Source organism: Prionailurus bengalensis, chromosome C1 (genome assembly GCF_016509475.1).
Source record: "Prionailurus bengalensis isolate Pbe53 chromosome C1, Fcat_Pben_1.1_paternal_pri, whole genome shotgun sequence".
NCBI lineage: Eukaryota > Metazoa > Chordata > Mammalia > Carnivora > Felidae > Prionailurus > Prionailurus bengalensis.
Genome location: NC_057345.1, coordinates 119028101 through 119042096, shown reverse-complemented (window position 1 = coordinate 119042096; position 13996 = coordinate 119028101). Strand labels below are relative to the sequence as shown.

Below are 13996 nucleotides of genomic sequence, written 5' to 3'. Positions count from 1 at the left end.
TCTGGTTCTGACGCTTGCTCCATCCTTTCAAATAGTGGTTTGCCTTTTATCATGCCTTGTAAATTTTTCTTTTTCTTTTTCTTTTTCTTTTTTCTTCTTAAAGATTTTATTTGTAAGTAATCTATACACCCAACATGGGGCTCAAACTTACAACCCTGAGATCAAGAGTCACATGCTGTGCTGACAGCCAGCCAGCCAGGCAGCCTGACATCCCTGTAAATTTTTCTTGATAGGCAGGCATGGTGTAGTGGTAAGAGGAAATGCTGTAAATAGGCCTTTAGTAGGTGTGGGGAAGGGTATGGGGAAGGGTGGGGGGAGGAGAGAAGAATTCTGTAATCCTCTGGTTAAGTCTCAGTATTTTAGAGAGCCTGTGTCTCTGGACAGGGTTTCTCAGTTTTTCCCTCCCCTTTTAGATGGGACAGGATATCTAAAGTGGGCTGGAGTTGGGTATTTCCCTTCTCCCACCAGAAGGCTAGAGTTAGTTGGAGTTGAGTATTTTCCTTGCCCCAGGTTTGTTAGGCTCTTGTTAACTAGTTTCTCCTAAGGGCAGTTGTTGTTAAGAACAGAGTGCTTTGGTGTATTTAATAATAGTGTTTGTGTGTGTGTGTGTGTGTGTATGTATGTATGTAGTATGTATATGTATGTGTATGTATGTTTACTCCTGGCAGAAAGCTTAACTCTACTTTTCTCAGTACTTACTGTGGGAATCTAATTGGATTCTTGGAAATAAATCTCACATTGTGGAAGTCCCCTGGAGTTTTTTTTAACTCTCAGAATTGTCCACACTGAGCCCCCAGCAATTTGCCAGTTACAGTTACTGGTTCCCTGGGTGGTTTCTGCTTGTGACTCTTTACATGAGACCTCTTTGCCTGTCTCTTCAGTCTTGGGGACAGTAGTTTGCCTTGATCTTCTCTTTCTCATAAATCTCAGAAGCATTGGTGATTTTCCAGTCTGTTCTCCTTTTTACTTGTTAAAGTGGCATGGGGGCTTGCAAGCTCTTTACGTATGGAACCGGAAACCACCCATCACTGTCTTGTAATTGGTGAACCTTACTTGGCTTAGCCCTTCTTTGTCAACTGCTAAAGCTGTTTTCCTTATATAGTTCTCATACCTGTGTAACACTGACTGTTAGCTTTAATCATTTTGACATGAACAGTCTGTGATGTCAACTGCAGTTACTGGATACCACTGATTTGAATTGGTGTTTATTTTTATTATTTTTTGCTTACTCATTATTCAGATTTCTTACTACTTATTGCTTATTCATATTTAAAAATTTTATACCTTGTGTTTCTAATATATCTTATTTCTTTTCTCTAATTGTCTTTAAGAGGAAAGTTTTATGGATTTTAAACTTTGAATCCTTGACTGTCTGAAATGTCGTTAGCTTTGTTCTCCCACATGAACGCTAATTTTTTTGGTATGTAATTCTGTGTTTCATATAATTTTTAGAACTTAAAAGCTACAACTTTCATTGCCTTTTAACATCAAGTACTGCTAATAGCAATGTGTTGTCTCTTCTTTCTTGGCAATGCTATTTTTTCCTCTTAATTTTTTTTTTTATGTTTATTTAATTTTCAGAGAGAAAGACAGAGCAGGAGTGGGGGAGGGACAGAGAGAGGGACACAGAATCCGAAGCAGGCTCCAGGCTCTGAGCTGTCAGCACAGAGTCTGATGTAGGGCTCGAACCCATGAACTGCGAGATCATGACCTGAGCCAAAGTCAGCCCCTTAACCAACTGAGCCACTCAGGTGCCCCTGTTTTTCCCTCTTAGGTTAAAAATTGAGAAGCAAAGATGTGTAGTCTTATGTTTTCTATTTTGTTTTTGTTTTCTTGAGAATAATAAGAATAATCCTATTAGAATTAGTTTGAATATGAGGATAGTTAAAATGAAGGGTATTATTGTATTTTAAAAAATTGAGCAAACTCCCATGTTTCCCCCAAATCTGAATCAGTTTAATAAAGGGCCCTTCAAAGTTACACAATCTTCCTTCCATTTGCTATTCTACAGTGTCGTTTAATACTTGCATTGGTGAGAAATGTTCCAACTTCCTAAGATAGCATATGCTCCTACCCCTTTTTTTGGCTACTCCCAAATTTATTTATTTTGAATTGGATTATGACTTCCTGAACAATTCATGTATTGTCTTCCCAATGGAACAGTTCAAAATAAAGCTTTTCTTCAGGCAGTTTGAATTTTAGTTTAGATGATGAACTATATACAGTTCCTTTATTTATGCCTACAATTCTTATCCAGGTGTTTCAAAAGTTATAACTGCTTTTTACCTAAGTGTTAGTTGAACAATATATAACAGCCTTGCTGTTTTAAACTACTTTGTATCTTCAACTATTCTTTTATTTAGTGAATTTGTTTTTCAACTTAGACCGTGTGTGGACAGTAATGACCTCACGTTTCCGATTGCCTGCTGGCAGAACCTACAATGTACGAGCATCAGAGTTGGCCCGAGACAGACAGCATACGGAGGTGGTTTGCAACATCCTTCTTTTGGATAACACTGTACAAGCTTTCAAAGTTAATGTAAGTATTTTATATAGTTTTTTCTTTTCATAATCTGAATTTAGATTATATTTTAAAACTAAAATTGTTTAATTGTATTACACTTTGAAAAGCCTTATTCATTATCCAGTGAAGAAAGTCTTTCTAGTATGGGTTTGTAAGTTTCTAGTATAAGTTTTGATTTAAACTGGGTCTTTCAAAAGGTTGACACACCAACAGTGCCTTATGATAAGTGGAGCAAATCCGTGTGTGGCTGGTTTTTATAAATGAGCTTGAGGTGCTTGAAAGGAATTTATTCCCGTGAGTGATTTACACATTTTCTTCGTAATCTTTCTTGTACTTTCCGCGAATAAAGCTTGCTGAACAGAGATAAAGGACAGCCCTGATCTTATCTGAGTCTTGTCTGAAATATTTATTCAACAAATATTTGTTCATCCTATTTCTATTTTTATTTGTTTAACGTTATTTGTGAATTTCACCCATGCAGTATGTTGACAGTTGTTGGTTCGTTGCCAATGCTTTGTAGTACTCAGTTGTGTGAATATGCCACAATTTGCTTATTCACTTATTTGTCACCATTTACTTGTCCACTTTACTGTTGGTGTATTTGGATTTTTTCCACTTTGGGCTCTTGTCAGTAACGTTATTGTGAGCATACTTGTACATGTCTTGATATATACAAGGGCGTATTCCTCTTTTTTATTTAAAAAATTTCAAACCTGCAGAAGAGGAGGAAGAATAGGGTAATGAATACCCACATATTCTTTAGCTAGACTGATCCATTGTTCACATTTTTCACATTTGCTTTATCTTTCTTTTTCTGTGTGTTCTTCTGAATCTTCTGAAAGTAAGTGGTACACTTCACATGTAAGTACTTCAGCCTAGGAATCTCATAAATTACCACAGAACCATTGTCCCCTTCAAAAATCAAATACTATGAAATAATAGTGGCTGGTGTATAGTCCGTGTTCGGACTGGATTCCTCATTCCTCATTTCTGCCTTTCATAGCACCTTCCATCTGTTTTTTGCTGTGTTACCTGGGTTTTTCTATACTTAGAAATCTTTCAGTGATACGAAATACTAATCTTCTGAAATTAGCCTGGATGGACATGGGTATTATGCTAAGTGAAATAAGCCAGATAGAGAAAAATAAATACTGTGTGACTTTACTCATATCTGAGAGCTAAAAAAAAAACAAAAGCTGAACTCAGAAAGAGTAAAATGGTGGTTTCCATGGGTTAGGATGTGGGGGAAATGAGATGTTGGCCAAACGGTACAAACTTCCAGTTAGGAGTAAGTTCTGGGGATCTGATATACAGCATGGTGACTGTGGTCAACAGTACTGTACTATATACTTGAAAGTTGGTGAGGGAGTGAACCTTAAATGTTTGCACCGTACACGAAAAGGGTAATATGTGAGGTGATGCATGTACTAACTTTGTCATGGTAATTGTTTCATGATGTATATGTGTATCACATCATCTTGTTGTACACCTTAAACTTACACAATGTCATGTCAGTTATATCTCAAAGCTGGAAAAAATAAAATATTAATCTTCTTTCTTTACCAGTTTCTTAAACTTGAAATTTTCTGTATTACAACACGATCGCTAATCTGTCGCTAGTTTATTTTTTTACCCAAACTCCAAACCATTTCACATTGGAAAAGTGGCTGCAGAGTGGTACCTTTAAGAGTATTTTCTAACATACCCAACTAACGTGCTTTTCCGAAATGTTAAGCTTTAATTTTTTTCTTTTGTTTTTAGTATTCTGTCCTCTGTTAATACATAGTATAGGTTGCCAACAAAGGATAATAATATTTAGTGAAGGGAATTCTACTTCATAAAAATTTTTAGTTAATGGAAATTCATGTGTTGGGACTTGGTACAAGAAAAGCCCCTTTTCCTGTTATTGACTCATTAAATTTCTTTTGGGGGGGTTAAATAGTAATTCTTAATATTCATTATACTTAGTTCATATTTACTTTTAATTTTAACTTGTAATTCTGTATTTGTTTCAAAATATTGCAGAAGGATTTGCTATTTTCTGTTTAGCAAAATTTTTTCTGTTGGGCACTTTAGTTAATAATCCAATGTTGTATTTTTTTAATGTTATTTTATTTATTTTGAGAGAAAGAGAGCATGCGCATGAGCCAGGTAGGGGCAGAGAGAGAGGGACAGAGAATCCCCAGCAGGCTTTGTGCTGTCAGCGCAGACCCCATCATGGGGCTCGATCTCCCTGAGCCGAAATCAAGAGTTGGGTGTTTAACCAACTGAGCCACTCAGGCGCCCCTGGAATGTTGTATTTTTCAACATAGTAATCAATGTGCTAATTACTCTTTTAGAAAGACATATATTTACTCTTTTTATATATTTTTAATACATGTTATATATATTTAAATGTCCATTTTAATACAGTTGAGTGTATCACTAGACTGATAATATTATGGTACTGGAAACTTTACCTTTACTTCAGGTCATTACCAAATTTAGTTTAAGAGGAACAGTATAAGAAATTGACTGTTGGTGGGGCGCCTGGGTGGCGCAGTCGGTTAAGCGTCCGACTTCAGCCAGGTCACGATCTCGCGGTCCGTGAGTTCGAGCCCCGCGTCAGGCTCTGGGCTGATGGCTCAGAGCCTGGAGCCTGTTTCCGATTCTGTGTCTCCCTCTCTCTCTGCCCCTCCCCCGTTCATGCTCTGTCTCTCTCTGTCCCCAAAAAAATAAATAAACGTTGAAAAAAAAAAATTAAAAAAAAAAAAAAAGAAATTGACTGTTGGATATGTAGTATATTTATTCCTCAGGGTATTTGGACCCAAGTCTTTCAAAGTGTACTTTTAGTGCACTTAGTACTTTTGTGTAGATGCTGCATATTTTAATCTATGTGAATGGCTTTCTAGTTGTGCAGTTTACAATCTGTACAGCATCATGTGATCTAGTCTGCAAATTAACAGGGGAGTTCAAACTTCTGATATTATTCTCTGTGTCCAGTAAGTACCATTAGGTCTCAGAAATACCCACTGTGGGCAGCTGCTAGTTTCACCAGCCTCTCTGTTCCCTGGGAAGGAGAACCGTTCAGTTCTCCAGGTAGTCTCTGGAGGCTGCCAAGCAAGGATTTGTAGCATTTTAGCTGTTGAAATCATTCCTTTCCCTGAAAGATGTCTGTACCACAGATTAAATGTTCATTTTTACCAAAGTCTGCTTTTTTTTTCCATCTTGTATTCATCTCATCAAAACCTTTTCTATGTGGGGGCACCTGGGTGGTGGCTCAGTCAGTTAAGCGTCTGACTCTTGGTTTTGGCACAGGTCACGATCTCACAGTTCATGAGTTCTAGCTCCACATCCGGCTCTGTGCCGACAGTGCGGAGCTTGCTTGGGATTCTCTCTCTCCCTTGCTCTCTGTCCCTCCCCTGCTTGCGTATGTGCTGTCTCTTTCTCTCTTTCCAAAATAAATAAATAAACTTAAAAAAAAATCATCTGGGGAGCTTTTTTAAAAAATTAAAAATCTTTTCTGTATATCGTCCTGGGAGAAAATGGTGTAATGAAGGAACTGATAAAACTTCATTAGTTCCTTTTTTTCTTTCTCTTTGTAGACACAGGGTTGAGATAAGCCTGTTAGTGTTGTTTCAGTTTGAAGTTACATTTTCACTATGGTTTTGGCACAACTACTTTACTGTAGCCAGCCTATGGAGTGTGTTTTCTTTCTGTGTCCTTGAATTCATTGTCAGTCACTAAAAACATGTTTCCATTAAGTACATAGTATCCATACTACGTGGATTCATTTCACTTACCTATGCGGACTTTTTCCAAATTTTGGCTCTTTTTTTTATGTCAGTATGGCGATTTAGGAGTAGCCTGTGTGACAAGGAAGGGTTGGGGAAAACCACCCTATTCCAGTTATTAGGACTGTGTAAGAAATTACCCCAAAAGTTAGTGGCATATTTATTATCCTCAGAGGTTCTGTGAGTCAAGGATTCACATAGGTAGGGATGGCTTATATCTCCTCCATGGTTGGACCTCAGCTGGAAAACTCAAGGCTGGAGGCTACAATCATTTAAAGGCTTATTCACTCATATGACTATTACCTACGACCTTAGCTGAGGCTTACACACACTTGTGTATGCTCTCTCTGTGTGCCCCGGGCATATTCACAGCATTCCAAAGGTGAGCATCCTCAGAGAGAGTGAGAGCCAGGCTGCAACCATATTGCCTTTTCTGATCTGGCTTTGGAAGTCACATAATGTTACTTCACCACATTCTGTTAGTGCTGTCACAGAGTCACACTCAGGATCAGTGGAAGAGAAAGTTATTCAGCACACATTATTCAGTGTGTAGTTCTAAGGTGCTTCATAGATAGTAGTGTTCAAAGACGAGGAACAAAGCTTATGCGTTGAGGAATTTTTTGCCTTTTTTTTTTTTTTTTGGTCTTTTTGTCCCAGTTTACTTTTTTTTTTAATTAAATTTTTATGTTAAGTAGGCTCTATGCTGCACATGGGGCTTGAACTCATTACCCTGAGATCAAAAGTTGTATGCTCTTCTGACTGAACCAGCCAGGCACTCTTCCCTTAGTTTATTTTTTGGAAATAAAATTATCCTAATAGTACTAAAGCTGTTCTCTAAATTGTTTTGTTTGTTATATATGTCTATGTACTCAAGAATAACTGATATATTTTTTAAAGTTTATTTATTTTGAGAGAGAGAGAGACAGCATGAGTGAGGGAGGGGAAGAGAGAGAGGGGAGAAAGAATCTCAAGCAGGCTCTGTGCTGCCGGTGCAGAGTGTGACAGAGGGCTCAAACTCAGGAAACCGTGAGATCATGACGTGAGCCAAAACCAAGAGTCACACTGACTGAGTGACCCAGGCGCCCCAATAATTTTTTTTTTCATTTATTTTTTGTAATGTTTATTTTTGAGACAGAGACAGAATGCGAGTGGGTTGGGGCAGAGAGAGAGGGAGGCACAGAATCCGAAGCAGGCTCCAGGCTCCGAGCTGTTGGCACATAGCCCCACACAGGGCTCGAACTCACGAGCTGTGAGATCATGACCTGAGCCGAAGTCGGACGCTCAACAGACTGAGCCACCCAGGTGCCCCAATAATTTTTTTAATGATACTAGTACCTCAGTTGTTAACAAAAGGTGCCATAAATCATCAATTTTTTTTTCTTGAAATAAGGTGAAATTCAATTAATATATATTTTTGTTATGTGATAATTTGGGTTGATGAATATTTAGTTGGCTGAACTTTTTCCTTTTTTTGTCTGTGAAATAATTTGTTAACCAAATCAGTAGTGTAACCCTAATTACAACAGTGTGGTTAGCAGGTGGGGTGCAGATTGAGATGGGAAGCTAAAGGAGTATAAGGATGGTGAATTTAGCTAAATGAGATGTACTCATTTGCAACCACAGATAGTCCTATATCTGTAAAGGAGGATAGGATTTTAGGGAATTGTTTTCCTGATTATTGTTGCACTGACTTTATATATTGTATATGTGAGGAAGTAAGTTTAGAGTCATTAGGTTACTTACTAAGTCAGTGGCAGAGCCGAGAGAGGTGGGAGGGGCGGGGGGGGGGGAGAGAGAGAGTGTGTGTGTGTGTGAGAGAGAGAGAGAGAGAGAGAGAGAGAGAGAGAGAAAGAGAGAGAGAGGGAGGGAGGGAGGGAGAGAGGGAAGGTCTTTTAGGACCTCTAGTCAACATTTCAACTATTATTTTATTGTCATTTTCTAGCCCTACTTAAATTCAATATGTTATTTCCTTTAAAAATACTGTGTGTGTCACTCAGATTCCCTCAGAAGTGTTTTGTTTTACATATATGATTCATATATACAGTTTAAAAAAAAACCAACCAAATAGTTCTAAAAATGTTGTCACAAAAGCCAGCAGTTCCCTGCCCCATTACTACTTAGAAATAACCACATTCAAAACAGTTAGTTTTTCTCTCATGTTTATTACTATGGTTCTAAGAAACATGCCTATATTATTTCTGCTTTTGTCTGCCTTGTTTTTTTTTTTTTTGTTGTTGTTGTTGATATTCTTTATTGACTTTGAAGAATGAGACTTCAGATCTCTTACATCTCCCTTCCCCTCTCCATACACAGATAATTCTTCTTCTCTGTTGTCCTCTCAATAAATAAAATAGTTATGTAATATTACTTGATTAGTTCGGTATTTCTTTTCCGTAGAGAGAAATGCTCCTATCATCTGCCTGGAGTTTGTAGAGCCTTGCTGGGTCTTCTTAGCACTAAGCGAGAGAAATGGACTGGAGAGCTCTTAGCTCTTCAGTAAGTAGACTTGCACTTACGTAGATTTCCCTGTTTTCAATCCAGTAAAGATGAATCAACAGCTGTCCCCAATGTCCCTGAGTCCAGAATCTCTGGTTCTTATAGTAATTGGCAATGGGAAGGGGGTGGGGGTGAGAGATGGTCAGGTCATGGAGGGGCCTGTTACTTATTCAGACTCATTTTGATTACTGCCTTTTCTGTTATTTTAGTGTGTCTTAAGCAAACATTCGTGTCCAGTCTGCCTTGTTTAATCTTCACACCTCTCAGATTGATTTTCAACAATGTCCACCCTGGAGGAGAATTTACTATTTACCAAATTTTTTTCTAGTAAAATCACATGTTAAAATGGAACTTGTTACCTTTAGTGCAAAAAGATGTGATAATTTGCCAATTACCACATAGTCTGAAATTTAAACATTGTAGTATGTCATACATGTTTAAAGCTTTGCTTCATTTCACAATGTTTTTTCCTAAACTGTATCATATTGAGCACTAGAAAACTGTATCGATCAGATGTATAGCTATGTGCAGTTAAGGTTATCATATTTCTTGTTTTTTTCTTTAATCCTGTTATGTTTCTTGAGGTATGTATACTCCTTAGGTCTTGTATCACATTTGTCATGCATAAATTTTTACTGATAATGATGTTTACTTCCTGGACAGTTACCCAGTGATGAATTTGTAAGTCTTTAGTTTGAAGACTTACTAGCTTTGTGAGTATACATAAGTTGCTCTACCTTTTTGTGTTTTACATTCTTCATTTGTTAAGAGAGAATAATATTTGCCTTGCATGGGATGCTCAGAATAAAATGAGAATATTTGTGAAGTGCTTATTTATGTATCTGACTTATGTTACACATTTAGAAAGGTTGATTTCTTCTATTGATTATGATCCATTTGTCTATTCTGTAGTACCAGATATGTTTCCTTGGAAGAATTTTATTATTAAAATTCCACAAAATAGCAATCTTCTTATTGCTTTGTATGTATATATAATATTTTCATCTATGTACTGTGTCCATGTACTATTTCCAAAACCCAGTGTGTTTACTGGCAATATTAATTATAAATACATATATACAGAAATTGTAAATATGCTAGTTTATTCTTAAAAAGTAAAGAGGAAATAATTGTTAAGTTTCCAGTTTTGAGAATTAGGTATTTATTATTTTGGCAGTTGTATGGTAAATTAAATAAAATTGTGGGTTGTTTGTATATCTATTTAATGACAGTAATTATTGAGTGCCCAGTATATATTATAGAAAAAAATAATGGTGAAAATAACTGTAAGCCATTAAATTTTTGAGAAATATGTTGAATTTTATTTAGAAAGATACTGCAGCTCAGTCTCTCTACCCTGGATGTTATATATAGGTTTTTAAAATTTATTACTTATGATACGTGTTGTATAGTGCATAAATCTTCATTAAGCAACTCAAGAGTGTTTGCATATGTATACATCTGTGGAACCACCACAAGATTAAGTCATTGATTATTTCCCTCACCAAAAAAGGATTCTCTTGTGCCCTCTTTCTTTTATTGTATTTCCTTTATTAGCTTTTTTGATTAATCTTTTTTTTTAAGTTGATTTACATATCTTGAGAGAGAGAGAAAAAGCATGAGTGGGAGAAGGGCAGAGAGAGAAGAGATAGAGAGAATCCCATGCAGGCTCTGCACTATTAGCACAGAGCCTGATGCAGGGCTTGAATTTGTGAACCGTGAGATCATGATAGGAGCTGAAGTTGGATGCTCAACCGACTGAGCCACCCAGTCATCCCTGGGCTAATCCTTTAATATCAGACTTTTAGTGATTACTTTAGAAATTACAAAATGTGGGAGTGCCTGGGTAGTTCAGTCGGTTGAATGTCTGACTTCGGCTCAGGTCCTGATCTCACAGTTCATGAGTTCAAGCCCTGCATCGGGCTCTGTGCTGACAGCTTGGAGCCTGAAGCCTGTTTCAGATTCTGTGTCTCCCTCACTTTCTGTCCCTCCTGCACTCATGCTCTGTCTCCCTATCTCAAAAATAAATAATAAACAAAACATTAAAAAAATTAAAAAAAAAAGAAATTACAAAATATGTCTTTACTTATAAAAGTCTCCTTTTAATACATTTACTGTTGTCCTCCCCCAATGCAAAATCCTTAAAGCAGTTTAAATCCATTTACCTGCCTCCTACTTTTTTGCTATTGTTAAGTATTTTAATATCCCCCTCATGTTGTTATAAACCATATAAGCCTTTGTTATTATTGCTTTAAACAATCATTTACCTTTATATTTACCTTTATATTTACTATTTTACTATTCTATTTACCTTTATATCTATAGTTTCTACAGCTATTCATTTCTTATATATCTATGCTTCCATCTAGAATCCTCTCCTTTCATCCTAAAGAATTTCTTTCATTATTTAAAAAAAATTTTTTTTTAACATTTATTTTTGAGAGACAGAGAGAGACAGAGCACAAGTGGGGGAAGCGCAGAGAAAGAGGGAGACACAGAATCCAAAGCAGGCTCCAAGCTCTGAGCTGTCAGCACAGAGCCTGATGTGGGGCTCGAACCCATGAGTCATGAGATCATGACCTGAGCTGAAGTCGGACACTTAACTGACTGAGCCACCCAGGCGCCCCACTTTTATTTTTTTTTTAAATAAGGTCTCTTGATGATAGATTCTTTCAACTTTCTGTCTGAAAATGTCTTTAGTTATTTCTCATGTTCTGGGGGATATTTTTGCAGAGTATAGAATTCTGTGTTGATAGTTTTCTCCTTCACTGATTTAAATATGCCACTTCACTGGCCTTCATAGTTTCTCTTGAGAAGTCATCTTTCAGTCTTACTGTTGTTTTCCTGAAGGGCAAGAGAGAGGTCCTTTTCCTCCTCTGTTTTTAAGAATTTTCTCTGTCTCTTTGATTTTTAGTCACCTGTCAATAACATAGCTATATATGGTTTTGTATGTATGTGTTTTATCCTGCTTGGTATTCATTGACCTTCTTGAATCTGTAGGTTGGTATCTTACAACATTTGAAAAGTTCTTAACCTTTACTGATTCAAATATTGCTTCTGACTCATTTTCTTTTCTTTCCTGTATTCCAGTTAACATATATATTAGTTTGATTGCATCCCATTCTAGTTTATGATTTTTTTTCTGTCCTTTAAATAGCTTTTAATCTGTCTTTGCATGTGCTGATTGTTTTTCTTTTTTCCCAGTGCTTACTCTGCTATTAAACCTAGTCAAGGAATTCCTCTGTTTCACTTATTTTGTAGTTCTAGATTATCTATGTGATCATTTTCATAGATTCTAATTCTCTGTTGAAATATATATTTTAATCTGTTTTCTGTATTCTATCTTAATTGGCTTTGATACGTTGTCATAGTTATTTTGAAGCTCTTACATAAGACTAATATATGTCTTGTGTCTTGATTATCAGACACTTTTCCTGCTTCACATACCCACTAATTTTGCATTGTGTGATGGCTATTTTAAGTGTAATATGGAATAGTGGAAAGCAAGTTGGCCCAGGGGCCAAATGCAAGCCTGGTGGTTATTACTGTTTGGTTCATGAGCTAAGAATGGTTTTTACTTTTTAAAAGATGTTGTTGTTGTTGTTGTTGTTGCTGTTGTTGTTGTTAAGACAATGTGCAGTGGAGACTATGACCCTCAAAACCTAAAAATACTTTCTGGCTCTTTACAGGAAAGGTTTGCTGACCCTTCTTGTAAAAGCTCTGGATTGTTATCTTCCTCTAAATAAAATTTTATTTTATTCTGGCAGGCAGTTAAATTGCCAGTGGGTCACTTTGATCCTGTGGGGCTTAGTTTTAAGCTTTGTTAAGGTAAGTCTATTTTAACTTTGTTTTTATTCCTAGGGCATGGATTATCCAGGGTCTTACCTAAATGCCTTGGGTATTCATCAAGATCTGTCTCCTCTGACTGAGCCTGAACTTAATTTATTCAGAACTGTGCAAGCTCTGAAATCTTTGTTTAGCTAACAGCCTCCCCAACTGCCGTTCTGTCTTAGGCTTCTAGGAGTCTAACCCTGTGTGTGCACAGCCTAGGAGGCAGATGAGAACCAGAGAGGATTTTTTATATAGATTTTTGTAAGTTTTTCTTCTTGGTTCTTTTTTTCTAATAACCTGCCCCCCAAATCCAGCTACCTTAGCATTCCCAGACATTAATTGTAGTTTTCTCGTCCCAGCAAGACTGCCACACTGCTTGGGCTCTATTTCTCTACACCATGATTTGGAAAATGCCCTTAAGGGAGAGATTTGAGTGTGAATATGGGGTTTGAATCATCTAGTTCTCGTCTATCAAGGATCATGGTGTTGTGTTGGTTATTGCCTAAGGGTTGAAAATAGGATTTTTTTTTCTTTTGTTTTTTTCTATATTTGGCCCAGCTTTTATAGATGTTTATAGCAGGAGGGTATTCTAACATTAGCTACTCCATTATGACAAGAACTGAAAATCCTGATTGTTTTAAAATGTGAAAATATATCTCATTGTATAGTAGTGGACTTTGATTTGAAATATTTAACATGTTGCTGGCTGTGTTCTTTGTTCCATTATTCAGTTTAGCCAAGTAGAAGGACTCAGATCTCAGTTAATAATGGTGAATGTATGCATCCTATAAAATCAAATTAGTGTGATATATTGATCTGGTGAAGGGGATAAAATGGCCCTTTTCCAAAGATGAAGCCCTAGGCAGCTGGACCATTAGGTTGGTTATTTTATTAAGATTTATTTAAGTAATCTCTACACCCCATGTGGGGCTTGAACTCATGACCCTGAGATCAAGACTTGCACACTCCTCCAACTGTGCCAGCCAGACACCCTGGGTTTGTTAGTTTAGAAGATTTCATCTCAGAAGTCATCTGCCACATTTGAGATACCCCTTAATCCTACTTGGTCTGGGCTCACCTATTATCAGAGAAACTTTGGCTGGCCAATTCTTAATACTTAATTAACAATTTTATATTTGTTGTTTATATATCCAGTATCTCCAAAACAATTCTTAAATGTTTTAGCCCACACTGATCATCTCTTAACTACTATACTTATAGTGTATGTGGAATACAGACCTGGTAACACGCTGTTATATGACCTTATTTCGTATTCTTTAAGGGAATAATCATTTAAATGTTTTTCCTATCATACTATTTTTTTTTGTATTCTACTGAATATAAGGGCTGTCTATGCCACAGGTTACCATGA

At 36.7% G+C, this 13996-nt stretch overlaps 1 protein-coding gene across 1 annotated transcript in view; it reads left to right on the top strand.

Annotated features, from left to right (window-relative positions):
• PTPN4 (protein tyrosine phosphatase non-receptor type 4) overlaps window positions 1-13996 on the top strand; it is a 226616-nt gene that overhangs the window by 41860 nt on the left and 170760 nt on the right. Inside the window, 1 exon segment of the mRNA XM_043576571.1 lies at window positions 2385-2539. Coding sequence (XP_043432506.1) covers window positions 2402-2539 — 138 coding nt within the window. The 5' untranslated portion in view covers window positions 2385-2401.